This window comes from Leucoraja erinacea, chromosome 27 (assembly GCF_028641065.1).
Source record: "Leucoraja erinacea ecotype New England chromosome 27, Leri_hhj_1, whole genome shotgun sequence".
Taxonomy (NCBI): Eukaryota; Metazoa; Chordata; class Chondrichthyes; order Rajiformes; family Rajidae; genus Leucoraja; species Leucoraja erinaceus.
This window is the reverse complement of record NC_073403.1, coordinates 16,081,937-16,100,691: the sequence shown is the minus strand read 5'-3', so window position 1 is coordinate 16,100,691 and position 18,755 is coordinate 16,081,937. Positions and strand designations below refer to the sequence as shown.

Genomic DNA, 18,755 nt, shown 5'->3' with positions numbered 1-18,755 from the left:
AATGAACAAACACCATTTTGGGTTTAAAGAAGTGTTTCGGTCCGAAACGTTGCCTATTCCCTTCGCTCCATAGATGCTGCTGCACCCACTGAGTTTCTCCAGCACTTTTGTCTACATTCGATTTTCCAGCATCTGCAGTTCCTTCTTAAACATTTTGGGTTCTTCAGACTAATTGTTAAGCGTAAATCTGTTGACTAAATATTTATATGGTCACCCGTGTTGTATGAACCAAATGTACATGTTTATTTCTATGGAAGGCGTTTACCAATGTAATTTTTAAATGGCATGAGCAGCCAATTCTTGTTCATTCAGCATAGAAACACGAGCATGCGATTAACATAAAAACAAACCTCTGTTAAGCTTTTATTAATATGTCTTTCATAAAATGTCCCAAGGCACTTCACAAGTCCTTTGTAGACAGAATCCGACATTGAGTAACATAAGGCAGTATAATTTGAGGGTATCAGATGACGAGAGGCTTTTTCGAAGAGGAGATGTGGAGCTTAGAAATTCAATAGCATTAGGTGTAAATTATGAAACTGAAAATAGCTTTCTCCTGGAGTTTACTGCCACCTCCACCATTACCAGGTCATTTGGCAACAGTCCAGAAATTCGGACAGGCAGTTAGGCCTTGGTCACCCTTGCACTCCTGATACAACCTTCACATCAAACCCTCCAAATGACCACCTGTTCCCACAGACCACAGATCCTAATTCTTCCAGATTATTCACAACTACCCTAACCACAAGCGTCTGTAATGCTCTCATGAATGCACATGGACATAATCCAAAATAATCAAAAGGGGAAACTAACTACTTACATTATAAAAGGCTTTATGTTTGGAATTGAAAGTTCTACACTGTGATATGACGCTCTACAACATTATTCCCTTGTCATGTATCTATACACTGTATATGGCTTCATTGTAATCATGTATTGTCTTTCCGCTAACGTTAGCATGCAACAAAAGCTTTTCACTGTACCTCGGTACACGTGACAATAATCTAAATGGAACATTACTGCTGCATTATTGCACTTTCCTGACCATTTCCTGCGTTCAAGATCATAGTGAGGACACACACACACTGAGAATAACAAATCTTGTGTCTATCTTCAATCCAAGTTTGAACATACTTTGCAGCCCTGACTAAGGCGCCAGACCTCCTTCCCTAGCTCAGCCTCTCTGTCCTGGGGTGCATTTTTAAAGACGGAATTGTGCAACAGTATAGCCCTGGGGAATGTTGTAGAACAGAAGGATCAAGGGGTTCAACTGCATAGTTCCCTGAAAGCAGCGTCTATATGGGATGTCCACTCGCCATTGACGTCCCCACCAAGGTTCCTCTGCACGCATGGTGTGGCGTTCTCAAAAAAACATTAACATTTGGTTTGAGACACAAGAAACTGCAAGACGCACCAGCTGTGGAGGGAACGGACAGACGACGTATTGAGTCGGGACTGAAGAAATGTCGTCTGTCCATTTCCTTCCACAGGTGCCTCTAGACTGGCAAGAGTTTCTCCAGCAGATGTTAGATGTATATGCGCACATGCTTAACATGCTTGGTGAGCTTTGGTTGGGAGTGGGGTAGGATTAACGCATTGTGGGTTCCTTACACACAGTTTTGCAGACATCAGCATTAGACCTGAATAAGATTGTCTAAAAATCAAATAGGAAAATAAATTTATCATTCCTAGCTCGCATTTAGCACTCCAATGTTCTCTTCTGGGTAAAACCATGGATCTTCAGATCTCCACCACACTGTCTAGCTCAAAGGAAGTTATCGTGCTTTGCCCCACAGGGATGTACACGATCGCATCCACCTCCCCACCTCCGTTGCTGGGTTTCTGGAAATGTATCATCAAATTGTCTCTCAGCTTCTCTTCATCTATTATGTCCGGAATCCCAGAAAACAGCACGCTCTTTCTGGAAATAATCTCACCAGCCTGAAGGAAAAACCACAATACAACAGAAGATGTAAATAAGTTCACAAACACATGACAGAAATATTCAGCAAGTCAGGCAACATTCGTAGGGGAAAGAATAGACTAGATATCATAGCAGGAGTGGAGTAACTTTTGTTTCTCTCCCAGCTGTTGTCAGCCAATGAGTCATCCTATCAACAAATAGAGAGCGGTCCTGAACTACTATCTATTTCATTGGAGAACCATGGACTACCTTTAATCTAACTTTGCCGGACTTTATCTTGCACTAAACATTATTCCCTTTATTATGTATCTGTACACTGGTGGATGGCTCAGTTGCAATCACGTACAGTCTTTCTGTTGACTGGTTAGCACGTAACCTGTATGTTAATACTCAGGGACTATCTAATTTGGGCTATCTTGGTTGGCATGGGGCTTGTATCTGTGCTGTGTGACTCCAGGCTTTCCACATGCAGCATAACTTCACTTGCTTTAAAATCACCTCCACAAAATTAACAGGAAGTAAGAGATTCTATACCTTTATGCGCACAATTTCACCATTAATAGACGGCGAGACCCTCAACATGCACGTCTTGTTAATTCCTCGAAACACCACCTCATGAAACTCTTTCTTTGTCAAATTCTCAGAAACTAGAAAACAAAATTAAAGGAATGAAACGGTTCGGTATCCAGGTAATGTCTGGCGAATTTTTCCACCAGCTTCTGCAGTAGCAGTCACATTCTGAATATTTCCAGAATCCTTCAGATATTCCTTCCCAATGCGGACATTGATTTTGCACTTTTGCTTACCAAGTATTACAGTTATTAATTCATTGTATTACTAATTATTATATATTCAGCTGCCTGTTATGGTGTTGATGGGCCTGCTAAGGTGCAGCAAGTAATAATGTCATTGTTCCATTGCCGGAAAAAATGACAATGAAACATTTCTAATTCCTTTGTTTGGAAGCTTGGGTTCATTTTTATTTTTATTTTTTTTGTGTATGTGTGTGGGGGGCAGAAACTTTTAAAATCTTTCCCCTGTACGGAGAACCCGACCTTTTCCCTGTCGGGTCTCCGTTGTCGTTGGGGCCTAGCACAGTGGAGCGGCCTCTAACCGGAACAACCTGGGGCTCCAATCGCGGAGCTGAGGACTTACCCACCATCGCGGAGCTGGCCGAGTTCGGAGCGGGTGGAGCTGGGGTGGCGCGCTGCTGCGACCCGACCCCGGAGATTCGGAGGCTTACCGCAGTTCTGGTGGATGGTAACACCGGGAGCCCACGGGTCCCTGCTGGGAGACCGCTTTTCTGGGCTTCCGCAACGGCGACTTCTCCCGCCCGAGTTGCGGGGTTGAAGAGTACCTGGAGGGGGGCCTTACATCATCGCCCGGCGCGGCCTTAAATGTCCGCGGGACACTTACCATCGCCCGCCGGGGGCTTTAACTCTGACATCGGGAGGAGAATGAGGAGTGCAGGGGAGAGATAAGGACTTTGCCTTCCATCACAGCGAGGAGGAGATGCGCTGTGATGGATGTTTGTGTAAATTGTGTTGTGTCTTGGTTCTTTTTCTTGTGTGTATGACTGCAGAAACAACATTTTGTTTGAACCTCAATGAGGTTCAAATGACAAATAAATTGTATTGTATTGTATTGTATTGTATGAAGACACATGTCAGATACAGCGCAGATCGGAATCACACCTGGCCACCTAAAATGTATTATGAACTATTATTTTAGATTTCCAGCATCTCCACTTCTTTGAATTTCAGAAGTCTTTTGGCCTGTCTTTAAAGATTTTCTATTTTAACTGATTACTCATCGGGGGAAACTCTGATACTCAAAGCATCAGCTTGCATCCAGAAAGCATTTTTAGCAAAGTAAAACATCCCAACTGCTTTACAAGGGAGGTAGAGAGGGATACCTTGTATTAACTATTGTATTACCTTGTATTAACTAGCATAACTGAGCTTAAATACATCCTGAGCAAATCCTTGTTAGAATGCACAATCACAACTCTTCACAAAGTCAGAAAGTAGCTGTGATCCAAAAAAAGGTACAATTAAGGTGCTACAAGGTATTTATGAAAGAGTAAAGAGCTGGAAACATTGGTCCAAATCTATATTACTAAAAGTCTGATATTGATTTTAGAAAAAACGCTGCCACTTATGGCTGTGATTTTTGGCCATCTTACTCAGAGTGTGCAGGACGAGGATTTTTCCCATCGATTAAAAATAAAAGAGTTATTAGTGTTTAAAAAATGTTGAGATTCTCTCTCCTGAAGGCCACGCCCCTTCTGGAGGGACTATAAAACCCAGAAGTGTTAAATGCCTCAGTCAGTCTCTGCAAGATGGGGTAAAGCGAGAGGGTCACGTCTCTCAGTCTGAGCTGTGAATAACACTGAACACATGTCTACTAAACCGTGAGTGTAGTTTTACTGACCTTGAGTGCCCTGAATGTGGATTGAAAATAAAAATGTAGTTGATTTGAAATGAAACAAAGCACAGCAAATGGTTGGTGGTGGTTGGTTTGAAACAAAGCACAGCAAATGGTTGGTGGTGGTTGGTTTGAAACAAAGCACAGCAAATGGTTGGTGGTGGTTGGTTTGAAACGGCAAATTATTAAATGTCTAAACTTGACAACTTCCTGTTTGCACTGTATATTGATTTTAGATAAAACAATGCCACTTACGGCTGTGATTTTAGCCCATCTTACTCAGTCCCCCTCCGCTCATCAGGTGCAGAGGATTCTTCCCATCAATGAAAAATAAAAGTGTTATTAGTGTTTAAAAAATGTTGAGAATCTCTCTCCTGTCAATCAAGCCATGAAGACCACGCCCCTTCCAGTGGGAGGGGGGATTATAAAACTCGGAAGTGTGGGTGTGACTCAGTCTCTGCAAGATGGGGGAGGGAGAGGTCACGACTGTCTGAGCTGTGAATCAACTGAAACCACTGAATGTCTACTGAACTGTGAGTGTGGTGTTTATGTGGTGTTTTGTGTGGTTTTATAGTGGTTTCACCCTGCTTGAAATGGTATGAAACTGTATTTGAATTTGGTGGCCTTGCACCCTGCTTGAAATTATATGAAACTGTACTTGAATTTAGTGGCCTTGCACCCTGCTTGAAGTGGTAGGAAACTGCACTTGAATTTGGTGGACTTGCACACTGCTTGAAGTGGTATGAAACTGCACTTGAATTTTGTGGCCTTACACCCTGCTTGAAATGGAATTTCAAGGAATAGCCGTGAATCAACTGCCAGCCCACCATCCGTAAGTGAGCTGCCAGTACATCAGGCTTGAGTGACTGAGCTGCCAGTACATCAGGCTTGAGTGACTGAGCTGCCATCCCAAGAATCCATTTGGCCCACAATGTCCATACTAGCCCTCTGGAAACCAGTCCCTTCAGCCCACAACAACCATACTAGCGCTCCAGAAAAGCCCCCCCTCCACTGGCCACCAATATTGGAATTGGTGGAGAGGTGGAATATTGCGTTGGGGGACCAGCCCTCTCGTGTGAACATGGGACCCAACGGGTCCCACTTAGTCTAATATATAATAAAAATGAACTGCAGGTGCTGGTTTATATGGACACAATATATTGGAGTAACTCAGCGGGTCAGGCTAAAGAAAGGTCCCAACCCAAAACGTTTACCTATCCATTTTCTCCAGAGATGCTGCCTGACCCACTGAGTTACATCAGCATTTTATGTCTATCTTTGGAGACCAATGATACTCAGGGTTCATGCACTCAAATCATGGGTAGTTGTATATGCATGGAGTTGCAGAGAACTTTGCATTTGATATCTTACTTCTTTCATCCACAAATGTAATCACCACATTTCCAGAATCTTGCAAGAATTCAATGTTTTCCACTTCCCCTCCATTGTTCTTCTGTTTGCTGAAGTGGATTTCTAACTTGTCCAAGAGTTGGTCGACAGTAAGAAACCTTGGGATTTCTGAAATCAGCACTCGACGTTTGCAGACTTGAGTTTGAATCTGCAGAAACAGTTTTAAGTTTTTCAATGCCAAGCTTCTGACTTCATGGAGACAGATGCCAAACACAATGCTAATCAGAATCACATCTGCCAGCAAGAAAGCTCACAAGAGTTCTTAACTTAATGTTCATTGTGGACGTGGAGAGAATGATTCCACTAGTGGGAGAGTCTAGAACCAAAGGCCATAGCCTAAGAATAAAAGGACGTACCTTTAGGAAGAAGATGACGAGGAAATTCTTTGGTCAGAGGATAGTGAATCTGCGGAATTCATTGCCACAAATGGTTGTGGAGGCCAAGTCAATGGATATTTTTAAGACAGATGTTGACAGATTCTTGAGTAGTATGGCCGTCATGGGTTATGGGGTGAAGGTTGGAGAATGGGGTTGAGGGGGAAAGATAGATCAGCCATGCTTGAATGGCAGAGTAGACATTATGGCCTAATTCTGCTCCTAACACTTATAAACTGAACTTATTGTACAGTGGCTGACAGGCGAAAATCTGGAGACAAGACAGAGTATCATGGGGTATGGAACAATATCCACAAGATACTTGGAACGGTCCAGACAAATTTGATATAATGATATTGATGAATTAGGGAACACTATTTGTATTACGTGGGCCAAATTAGTTAGTACTGGATTTTATTTGGGAAATAAAGAACCACTCAAAGGTTACTTTAGGAATTGACAAGCAGGAAAAAAGCTGTCTTGGAAAAAGAACAATATTGGGGGAAAGAAAATTGTTTCCATGTAGCCTCCCCACAGTAATTAAACATCATTCTCTCTTAAGAACACACTGTCAATTTCACTCTGGGTGGCCATTGAAGTTGATAAGCAATCCTTTCTATTGACATGTGTACCATACTCTATTAAACAATATAACATACAGCCTTTAATATTTTTAGTTTGTGATATCAAAAATAGACTTTTATCTATTTAGAAGACCTTTATTCCGGATCATCCTGTTATTTGTTACGGCGAGTCTGAAACTCACCAGACTCTTGCCCCATTTCACCATAATTGTGTTTGGAACATGATTTTATGTAACATGACGATTCTTAGAAATTCAACTACCATGTTACAGCAGAGATGCCTGTACATGGATAGGGAGGATTTAGAGAGATATGAGCAGGTGCAGGCAAGGTGGGACTAGCTTGGTTAGGCAACTTGGTCAGCATGGACAGGTTGGGCCAAAAGGCCTGTTTCCATGCTGTAGAGCTCAATGGCTCTACAAAGGGATCAATATTATAACTACAGAGGCTTATTTTGACAGGCCAGAGATAAAACAAAAGCTTTCATTTTTGTACCACCTCCCGTGGAATTGGTATTTCCCGAGGTGGCTCACTGCCAGTCAAGTAGACATGGATATTGAAGTGGACATGATACCATGCGAGGTGTCAGAACATATTCCTGGGGATGAGTACACAAATGGAATCAGGGGCATTATACAGAGACCGATGAGTCACAGACAGTGTTGCTTTGCAGTGAGCCTGGTGTGAACTCTTGCCCCTTGCCAGGGAAATTGACAGTCGAGACCCTTCTGCTGGACTGAAAGAGGGGAGTGGAGATAGCGAGTATAAAGAGGCGAGGGGGTGGTCTGCATTGGACCTCACTGATGTAGAGGCGACCACAATAGGGGGAGCACAGAATAGACACGGTAAGAGGAGGTGCGTGTGAGTCTCTGCCTCACCTGGAAGTGTAGTTTGAGCCACTGGATGGTGGTGAGGTTGGAGGTGTAGGGAAAGGTGTTTCACCTCTTACATTGCAGAAAAACATGTCTGGGCAGGGGGAGGAATGTACAGTGGAGCAGAGCGGTAGAGGGTCGGTGTCAATGTTCACACTTACCTCAATTTCTTCAACTGTGGGCAACTTCACAGGCCAAGCTTTTATATTAATTGCAATATCTTCATTGTCTTCAATTTTAATTTTGTGATCTCCCATCTCCAATATCTGAGCAGCAACTGTAATAATGATTAAAAAACACAATTTAAAAAAACTTACAAGGCCAGCCAATTTAATGCTTCCCACTAGTTACAGGTAGAACATAGGGAGCTGGAGTAAATCACCGGGTCAGGCAGCATCTCTGGACAACATGGATAGGTGATGTTTCAGGGTTGAGACTCTTCTTCATTCTTCTATTGTACCTCTAGATAATAGAATAAAATGATTCTAACCTGCTTGAGAGATGCAGGAGCACTGAGCTGCAAGATAGACAAAGTGCTGGAGTAACTCAGCGGATCAGGCAGCATCTCTGGAGAAAAGGAGTAGGTGGCGTTTCGGATCGTAACACTTCTTCAGACATCTTCTGAAGAAGGGTTCCGACCCAAAATGTCACCTATTCCTTTTCTCCAGAGATGCTGCCTGACCCGCTGACTTAATCCAGCACTTTGCATCTATCTTTGGTATAAGCCAGCACTTGCAGTTCCTTCCTACACATAGGCAGTAACATTGACTTCAACACAAACATGTTGCAGAAACAAAGTACAACAAAGAGCTCTACTGGGATTGGTGGTATTTACTGCAACTGAATATCTAATCCCCACTTGAGTAACACTCCGATAATCCAGCATTCCCGGTGTCTTGGTGCTGCTGGATTGAAAGTTTGTACTATCAGATGTTATTTTATTAATACTTCAACACTCTTCTAATTCATGTGTTACACAGAGTGATTCCAGTAATGTTATTCCCTTATCATGTATCTAGACACTGTAAATGGATCAATTGTAATCATATATTGTCTTTCTGCGGAATGGTTAGCACGCAACAAAAACTTTTCACTGTAGCTCAGTACACGTGACAATAAACTATAAACAGAACTGTTGCATTATTGCGTTTAAGAAGGAACTGCAGATGCTGAAGAATCGAAGGTTACACAAAAAAGCTGGAGAAACTCAGCGGGTGCAGCAGCATCTATGGAGCGAAGGAAATAGGCAACGTTTCAGGCCGAAACGTTGCCTATTTCCTTCGCTCCATAGATGCTGCTGCACCCGCTGAGTTTCTCCTGCTGCATTATTGCGCTTTACTAGAACCATACAAACCCGGCAGGTTGAAAGGGAGGGGGGGGGTCAGGGCGAGTGTGTGGGGAGTGACCAGGGGAGTCACTTGACGAACCATTGGGATTCTCGAAGGGTTGGTGAATGATTTTCCCAATAGTTGGTTTGCCATATTAGTTAGTAGAATTCAGGTCTGATAAAAGAGTCCAAGGACAATCACAAGAGATTTTTATGAATGAATAAGGGGAAAACGGTAACTAGCGAGAGAGAGTGTGACCCCCCCCCCCCCCCCCCCCCAGGAATCAAAGCGGTCAACTCTGTGTGGAACCACAGGAGATGGGCAAGGTCCTCAATTAGTATTTCTCCTCTGTATTTACCGAGGGGAAAGACAGGAAGTCGGAGGAACTTGGGGGCAGTCAATGGAAGTGTCTTGAGTACAGTCAGTGTTATCATTGAAGAGGTGCTGAAGGTGCTGAAGGTAGACAAATCTCCAGGACCTGATCAGATATATCCAACGACAGTGTGAGAAACCAGAGAGGAAATTGTGGGAGCCCTGGTTGAAATTTACAATAAATACAGGAGCGGTGCTGGAAGACTGGAGGGTGGCAAATGTTGTGCCTCTATTCAAGAAATGCTGCAAGGAAAATGCTGGGCACTAAACGCCAGCGAGCTTAACATCTGTAGTTGGAAAGTTACCAGAGACTCTCTCTTATGTACTTTATAGGGGAACAAGATATCACTGGAACTGGCCAAGTAATAGGTCCAGTCCATGGATGCTGTCCAACCCCCTGAGTTACTCCAGCATTTTGTGTCTATCTTTAAACCATGTCTAAGCTTTAAACCAGCTTCTGCAGTTCCTTCCTGCACAAGATTGAGAGGCTGATCAACTAATCGCTCCTTACATTCGAACAATACCATGGTCATTTGGAATCGGTTTGGAGAACCATTCCGTGTTTGTAGTGCATGGTCCTTTAACCTTGCTCGTGAGAATCCAAACTAAAATGGCATTGGTTATAATGGATCCTTTCTCCTCCAGACTGGGTGACGGGGAAAACTGTCCTACCTTTGGCATCTTCAAATGTGATCACTGCGCTTCCCCCTTGGATTGGATACCGAATGCAAGGCTTGACATCATATTTTCTTTCTTGGTCATGCTCTTTTGCTTCCTGACCAGCAAAGACCCATCTTTTCTCCGGCATACATTTAGAAACCTGCGGAACGCCAGAATGCGAATGTGATGGGCATGCATTATAACAGCGTACTGCTTACGGTAAGTCCACAGGTTACAACAGGGCTCCGTTCCTGGGAACGGTTCATAAGTTGGAAAGAGTCATAGTCATAGACCTATACAGCACAGAAACAGGCCCTTCATCCCACCTTGTCTATGCCAACAAAGTCCCATTTGCCTACATTTGACCCCTATCCTCATAAAGCCCTCCTATAGATATATCTGTACAAATGTCCTTTTCAAAGTCATAATTGTACACACTTCTATGTCTTCCTCTGGTGGTTCATTCCAGCTATGGACAAACAACTGAGTGAAAAGGGTGCTCTTGAGGGCCTTCTTAAATTTCCCCCTTCTCACCTTAAGCCGATGTCCTCTAGTTTTAGAATCTTTTGACCCTGTGAAAAAAATCTGTGATCATTCACTTTATCCATGCCCCTTATGATCTTGTACATGTCACTAAGGTCACCTCTCAGTCTCTCACTCTCCAAAGGAAAAAGTCCCAGCCTATCCATTCTCTCCTTATATGTCAAGTCTGTAATCCCAAGTAATATCCTGGTGAATCTCTTCTGCACCCTTCCCAATTTAGTTTTAGTTTCAGAGGTACGGCGTGGAAACAGGCCCTCTCGGCTCACCAAATCATCGATGTCCATTGATCACCCATTCACACTAGTTCGATGTTATTCCACTTTCTCATCCCCTCCCTGCATACTAAGGGCAATTTACATAGGCCAATGAGCCTACAAACCTGCACGTCTTTGGGATGCGGTAGGAAACTGGAGCACCTGGAGGAAACCCACGCAGTCACAAGGAGAATGTGGAAGCTCCACGCAGACAGCACCCGAGGTCTGGCTCGAACCCGGGTCCCTGGCTCTGTGAGGCAGCAGCCCTACCAGCCGCGCCACTGTGACACCCAGCAGCTGTGCCAACTTAATGACATCCTTCCTGTCGCCGGGCAACCAGAGCTGCAAACAGTGCTCCATGTGTGGTCTCATCAACAACTGGTACAGCTCGAGAGGGTCAGAGAAACAACTGAGACGGGAGAGAGAGCGGACGTGGGAAGAGTGGCCGCCAGGCAGCCCGGTGACACAGTGAGTGGGCGAGGGAGTCTGCACTGCACTCCCAGCTCTGCTCAGCTCCACCGGGTCCCGGACTCTTTCGGCTCGAGGAATGAGGGGAGAAAGCACGGAAATGCCCCGCTTCCACCCGGCAGGGAATGCAGCAGTCGGCATATCCACCCCCAGCCGTGCCCCTGGTCTCCCAAATACGCGTTCCTATATACAAGGTTTTCACAAGTTGGGTGTTCATAACCTAGGGACAACTTTATTAAGAATGTGTAAGAAAGAATTGCAGATGCTGGTTTAAATCGTAAGTAGACACAAAATGCTGGAGTAACTCAGCGGGTGAGGCAGCGTTTCTGGAGAGAAGGAATGGGTGGCGTCGTCCATTCCTTCTCTCCAGATATGCTGCCTCACCCGCTGAGTTACTCCAGCATTTTGTGACTACCTTTATTAAGGTGTGGATAGGGGACTTTCAAGACCTACATCTCTATGTTAGCGGCCGTGAGTGATCAGACTGCTCTGAATGGGACATCTGTCAAAAGTAGTATTAGGACAGTCCAGTTATATTATTCATTTCATGCCAACAGGGTATTGGAAATCCTTTTGAGAAAAACTCAAGTTTTACCGCTATCTTAATTGGTACATGTGACAATTAAATTGAATCTTGAAATAATCCCCACGACGAAATTGATCTCTCCCAGCTATTTCAACTCTCCCAATCCATGTCCAGTGACAATCGTCTCGCTGGACAATTGGTTTCCTCACCTTCTTATATACCCACAGCTTCTTATATTCTCCCAAGCCACCACCATCCACAGTGACCATTCCTGGGCAATAGCTACTGTAGGTCATAAGGTCATCGGGCGCAAAAACAGGCCCTATCTCTCATGCGCACCAAGGAGCCCCATCCAGGCTAGTCCCATTTTACCCATATTTTGCCCATACCCCTCTAAATCTTTCCTAACATTGTAGCCGTCCAAATGACTTTTAAATGATGTTATTGTACCTGCCACAACTCCCTCCTCTGGCAGCTCATTCCATACACACACCACCATCTATGTGAAAACGTTGCCCCTCAGGTTCCTATTAAATCTTACATGTTTCACATTAAACCTACACCCTCTCATTCTTGATTCCTCTACCGTGGGATAAAAGATTTGGTGCATTCACCCTTTTTTATTCCCTCATGATTTCATACACCTCTATAAGATCACCCCTTTGCAATACAAGGAATAACATCCTAGCTTGCCCAATCTCTCCCGATAGCTCCAGCCCTCGTGACCTGGCAACATCCTAGTAAATCTCCCCTGCTCTTTAAGTCTCAGAGAGAAGTAAACCTGAGTCTTAGGGGAGCGGCTGATTCTGAACAAATCCACAGAGGAGATTATTCTCTCTACCCGATGGACAAACACATCGCTATTTCCTTCTTACCTGCAGCTGTAACTCCATCTTTGCATTCTGTTCATCCAGTTTGGCCAATTTTTCCTTTACTGCATTCTCCCTCTCAGTAACCGTTTCAATTTCACTGTCCACCTCGTTCAGTTTCCCCTACAGAATAGCACACACACACACACGCGTTCATTTAAAAACATGCAAAACCCTTGGTGGATCTTTCAACGGAAGAGAAGTAGGATCAGGACAGAGGTTTCACTCCTGGATGATGCACATGCTCACGAGAACTGCATATGACAGGGACGTAACTCATGGCAACTGAGAATTTTCATTTTGCAAAAAGGAATGAGTAAAACAGAAGTGGAAGGCACTTCCAAAATCTCAGTCCGAATTTGGGAAGCTGCATCAGTGAAGGTGTGCCAGTTGTAACGTCAGTGACTGAAATGCATAAAAAGATTGTTCTTGCCTGGGCCTCCTCCACTGCCAGAGTGAGGCCATGTGCAAACTGAAAAAACAGCACCTCATATTCCGCATGGGTAGCTCACAACCCATCATTCTCTAATTTCAAGTCATTTCCATCCAAACCCCCTTTCCCCTGCCCCCCCCCTCCCACCCCCCACCTCCAGTGTGCACACATTTCCCCCAGCATCTCCCACCAACCCAGTCACCCTGCTCCTTTCCCCTCCTGCATATGTCTATCTCCCATCCCTGGGACCTACACTCATTTTTTAACCCCCTCGCTCCCCTCACCCATGTCCTCTTCCAGCTACATCCCTTCTTACAGATTTGCATTTCATTATCTGACACCTTTTTTTATCTCCTTTGCACCTCTAACCTTTGTCACTTACTCCACCCATCCATCAATCAACCCCACCCCCACCTCATCTGTATCCACCTATCACTTGTGTCTGAAAGAACTGCGGATGCTGGTTTAAACCAAAGATAGACACAAAAAGCTGGAGCAACTCAGCTGGACAGGCAACATCTCTGGAGAGAAGGAATGGGTGACGTTTCGGGTCGAGACTGGTTAGGGATAAGGGAATCTAGAGGCTGGTTAGGGATAAGGGAATCTAGAGATATAGGCGATGATAGAGAGATAAAGAACAAATGATCGAGAGATATGCAAAAAGTAACGCTGATAAAGGAAACAGGACATTGTTAGCTGTTTGTGAGGTGAAGCCGAGTAGCTAGTGCGACTTGGGTGGGGAAGGGATAGAGAGAGGGGGAATGCCGGGGCTATCTGAAGTGAAGCCTCTCCAAGGATGTACCTGTCCTGCTGAGTTACTCCAGCTTTTTGTGTCCCTCTGTCACTTGTCAGGTTTTGACTTGTCCTGATCATTGAATCAACTTGTTCCAGCCACCAAGCACCATGCACGGAGTGGAAATGGAACTATCTCAACATTTTCCTGTCAATGAAGTGCTACCAGTCGCAAATAAATATTTTAAAAAAATTATAGAAATACCAACTTGAAGATGTAGGTTCTGAGTTGTATCTTTTAATTTGTCGTCCTCAATTTTATTTTGGAAACGTTGAATCTGGGCATTACATTCGTCTGTTGTATCTTCGATTTCTAGTTTTGCTGCGAGCAAGGCTTTCTTGTTCTTTAGCACTGCATTATAACGGGTCTGGTTGGATTAAACAAAGTGCTTCATTGCAGAATACCTTTTGTCGACCCAAATGCGTTGGAAAATTGCAAATATTTAGGAAAGGATGCAAGAGAATTGGAGTATATGCACATCATTTTCATTCATTCTACTTGTTACATTTAATGCATATTGGTGTTAATGGAGACTTTTTCTGACTTAACCAGCCCCTCCCAGTTCAGTCTCACTCTAATTTTCACTGAACTTCAGCATATTAGAAAAAAGATTTTAAACTCTTTCGTTTCCTTCCTTTCTGTGTAGTCAATTCTGTCAGAACCTACAAGTTGAATGGACACTGTGTGTTGTTTCATCAGAGAGCAAGGAGATAGGTCCATCTATACTTGGACCACAAGCTTGTTCGAGTATTCAAGAGGATCACCTGATCCATTTCAATGCTCAATGGTCAATGGTTTCTTTATTGTCATGTGTACCGGGTACAGTGAAATTTATGCCTTGCATACAGATCTGCAAGGCTATCCCCATACATAAGCTCAATCGCCCCGGTCAGTAAAGTATGTGCGGAGCAGCCCACCGAGTCCATATGCAAGAGCCATTTCACTGCCTTGTCTCCATTTCTCTTGATGGGCTTAGAATGCTAAAATCTATCCCCCTCAGGCTCAATTACACACAACAAATGACGGTGCTCCATAGATTCGCCACAGTATCTCATCTCAGTCCTAACTTGCCCAACCCTCAAACTAAGGCTATGACTATTGGTTCCAGGTTCTCCAGTCAAGAGAATCAGTCCCTCAGATTCCACCCCATGGTCCTTCAAGAAGTCTATCCAAGTCATTAATATCACCACCCATTCTTTCAAACTCCAGACACCTTTTTCCTTCATCTTTCCTCTCAGGACTACACCTCTAGTCCAAGGAATCTTTCTAGTAAATTATTGTTGCCTCTTCCCTGAGGCAAAAGATTCATTCCTCCAGACTATCCATAATCAGATTTTACATGACTTAATCTTGCACTAAATGTTATTCCCTCTATCATGTATCTGTAAACTGTAAATGGCTTGATTGTAATCATGTATAGTCATCTGCTGATGGGTTAGCGCACAACAAAAAGCTTTTCACTGTATCTCGGTACACGTGACAATAAACTAAACTAACCTAATCGAAGCCGTGTCATTTAAGCAAGATTTATTTATTCATATTCTCCAAACTCTCAAGAACCATTTTCCATATGACTTCCTAATTGCTTGCAGTACCTGCACAGTAACCTTCTGAGACCTACAGTAGCATTACATGCATCTAAGAATGCTCATTTGAAATTTCACTGGATTACTGAACAGAATGAGATTTTCTCTAACATATTTATAGTGCATTGAGGAATTCATACTCCTGACAATTACAAAATACCACTTCACTCTGACCTTGCAGCCTTCTATTTCCTGTTGCAGCTTTTGCAACTCATTCATAGCAGGCTCCTGTGGATTCTTGAAAGTGCCCTGCAAAATAGAAACAGCAATTGTGAGCAATTGTGGGCCCTATATCTGTGGAAGGATGTGCTGGCTCAGGTTTACAAGAATGATCCTAGGAATGAGTGGGTTAACATATGATGAGTGTTTGACGGCACAGGGCCTGTACTAACTGGAGTTTTAGAAGGATGATGGGGGACTTCATTGAAACATACAGAACAGTGCAAGGCTTGGATAGAGTGGATGAGGAGAAGATGTTTCCACGAGTGGAAGAGTCTAGGACCAGAGTTAAATAACCTCAGAATTAAGGAATTTAGGAAGGAGATTAGGAAGAATTTTGTTAGTCAGAGGGTGGTGAATCTGTGGAATTATTTGCCGCAGAAGGTTGTGGAGGCTGTCAATGGATATTTTTAAGGCAGAGATAGGTATATTCTTAATTAGTGTGGGTGTCAGGGTTCATGGGGAGGAGGCTGGAGAATGGGATTTGGAGATAGATCTGACATGATTACACATAGACAAATAGGTACATTTGGCCCTTCGAGCCAGCACTGCCATTCAATATGCCAATCAATATGCCAATCTAAAATCTGTACCCCGTTCCTGATTTTTCCCCATATCCTTTGATTCCTTTAGCCCTAAGCATGGGCTATTTGAAGTTAGAGAATTCAATGTTCATTCCACTGGGTGTAAACTACCCCAGCAAAATTTGAGGTGCTATTCCTCCAGTGGACAGTGGAGGAGGCCCAGGAGTTCAAATAGCTAACTTCAAATAGCCCTTCCGGGAAGATTGCTGCCAATTTTTTCAGCTGGAATTTCGAATCATGCAGAACCTGATGCTAAGTATCTGGATAGGTAAGATTTTGATGAGGAAATTTTTACACAGCAGATTATAAAACTTTGGAGTTCTCTCCCATTGATGCTAACCAATTTATTTTAATTTAGTTTTGAGATACAGAATGGAAACAGTGCCTTCCGGCCCTCTGAGTCCACACTGACCAGCTTTAATTGTTCACACACTAGGGCCAACTGCAGACTTACAAACCTGCACTCTTTGGGATGTGGGAGGAAACCAGAGCACCCAGAGAAAACCCACATGGTCACAGGGAGCCAAACCCCCCACAGACAGCACCCAAGGGCAGGATTGAACCGGGGACTCTGGTGCTGCTGTGAGGCAGCAGCTCTACCAGCTACACCACTGGGCCACTTTTGTGTTGAGGTAATTTAGATCAGTAGATTTCTGGAGAGTATGCAAATGAAAATAGATTGTGATCAGGTAGGAAAGCAGAACATAGACACAAAAATCTGGAGTAACTCTGTGGGACAGGTAGCATCTCTGGAGAGATGGAATGGATGACGTTTCGGGTCGAAACTGAAGAAGGGTCTCAACCTGAAATTTCACCAGTTCCTTCTCTCCAGAGATTACTTCAGCATTTGAGTTACTCCAGCATTTCGTGTCTATCTTCGGTTTAAACCAGCATCTGCAGTTCCTTCCTCCACAGGTAGGAAAACAGATTTGAGTCACAGGTTCTGCATCAATGTTACTGAATGAGGAAGCAGTGTGAGAGGGTTGACCAGGCCTCTACCTGATTATATTTCATCTGAAGAGGAGAGCTCTTCAGCGCGTCGTCCACAGGGTGCAGTAGATTATTGGGACACAGCTACCGGCCTTGGAGGGCATCTACCGCACACGGTGCCTCAGGAAGGCCATCAGCATCCACAAAGACTCCTCACACCCTTGTAATAGTCCGTTCGAACTCCTGTCTTCCGGCAAACGCCCCCCCATGAACTGTATTCACGCACCGACCCGGCACAGACATATTTACACTTTAGACTGTTTTACTGTTCTTTTAAATATATATATATAAATCATGTTTCTCGGGGTATCTAAATTTTATTAGTTGTTTAAGTTATGACTATCGGAAAGAAGCTGCATACCAAATCTCGTTACCAAATGACAATAAAATATATTATTATTATTATTATTATTATTATTATTATTATCCTGTCAGTTCAAGAACTACTGACTCACCCATGCAATTCTAGCAATTGGAAATTCCATGGTATAATTTCCACAGCTTCACGATTGCAAACCTGTCACAAAGATATTAAGTTTCACATTACATGTCACCAGCGAGTAACCAACACGATGTGAACATAGGCCATGGGGGGTACATTTTTGATACCACAGGTCGAAGAGTGGCTGTAGGAGTAAAGCAAGTCAACTCTGGCTCCTTCTGCAAGGCACTGCCCGGGAGCGCGGCTAAATCTGAGCCCCGGCAGCATTTCACAACAGTCTGGATGACACTTGAATCGCCGAGGCGATGGTCCTCGCCGGAGGGATGGGATTCGTACGAAAGGCGCATCCTTTCTAAAGTTGTTACTGTCATCTTTTATGCTTACCACACTTTACAGAGGGAACACTTCACAATGTAACACAAAGGAAGGCAAGGCTAAAAGTTGCCTTAAGAGCAAGTTATTTTCTCAGGACCCTTAACACTTTCAGTTTCGATTCCCCTCCCCGCGATCGCTCCCGATGCATTCCCATAAAGTATTAGTTGCCAATTTTTTTTTGCAGATTGCATGTTCCCGGTGTGTGACATTAAAACCTATCGACCCCCCCCCCTCCTCCCAGGACCAGTTACGGAACTGTAGCTCCGTCCCGTTCGCCTCAGTATTGATCCCCAGTATTGATCATCCCACATAAATCTTGCGTCCCTAACAAATCAAACACTAAGCATGGCAGAACATCGGGGTTGGGGACAAGTTGGTCAACATTTGGTGGATTGCGGTGGGTGGAAAACTCAAGGACTTACCCTGAAAGCAACCTTCTGTGAATGACGAAGCAGCAATCAACTCGACATCTTCCAGGAAAGTGAAACTAACACAGAACGTTTAGGGGGTTGCCCGGCCGTTCACGGCGCAGCGCCGCCGCTCAATGTTTGACACTAGATCCTTTTCCCAGTGCGTGTTCCGGCACTCTCCCTGCATCAGCGGGGACTCGCAACCTCTTCAGTGCCACCGTCTCTCCGAGAAATTATACACGGGTCCTTGATTCACCGTGACAAGACAGAAAATGCTGGAAACACTCGGAAGGTCAGGCAGCGTCCGTGGAA

The 18,755-nt window shown here is 44.1% G+C and overlaps 1 protein-coding gene across 2 annotated transcripts; it reads right to left on the bottom strand.

Annotated features, from left to right (window-relative positions):
* Nucleotides 1–351: 351 nt before the first annotated feature.
* On the bottom strand, nt 352–18,727 carry ifi35 (interferon-induced protein 35). Of its 2 annotated transcripts, XM_055657172.1 has the most exons (10): nt 18,456–18,727; nt 17,672–17,733; nt 15,598–15,672; nt 14,046–14,204; nt 12,618–12,734; nt 9,964–10,111; nt 7,753–7,868; nt 5,723–5,909; nt 2,459–2,571; nt 352–1,941 (listed from the first exon to the last, which is right to left on the bottom strand). In XM_055657172.1, the coding sequence occupies exons 2-10, from the start codon at nt 17,699–17,701 to the stop codon at nt 1,741–1,743; spliced, it is 1,146 nt and encodes a 381-aa protein (XP_055513147.1). In that variant the 5' UTR covers nt 17,702–17,733; nt 18,456–18,727; the 3' UTR covers nt 352–1,740. The 2 variants fall into 2 exon arrangements, with proteins under 2 accessions (XP_055513147.1, XP_055513148.1); XM_055657173.1 differs by lacking the exons at nt 17,672–17,733; nt 18,456–18,727 and adding an exon at nt 17,226–17,348.
* Between the last annotated feature and the right edge of the window lie 28 nt (nt 18,728–18,755).

Excerpts from the sequence above, each read along its gene's own strand:
- ifi35 (XM_055657172.1), bottom strand. The coding sequence starts at position 17,701 with ATGGAATTTCCAATTGCTAGAATTGCATGG. Across the intron at positions 15,673-17,671 it reads CAATTGCTAGAATTGCATGG|GGCACTTTCAAGAATCCACA; the intron begins GTGAGTCAGTAG and ends TCTATTTTGCAG. Across the intron at positions 5,910-7,752 it reads CCACAGTTGAAGAAATTGAG|ATTCAAACTCAAGTCTGCAA; the intron begins GTAAGTGTGAAC and ends CTGTTTCTGCAG.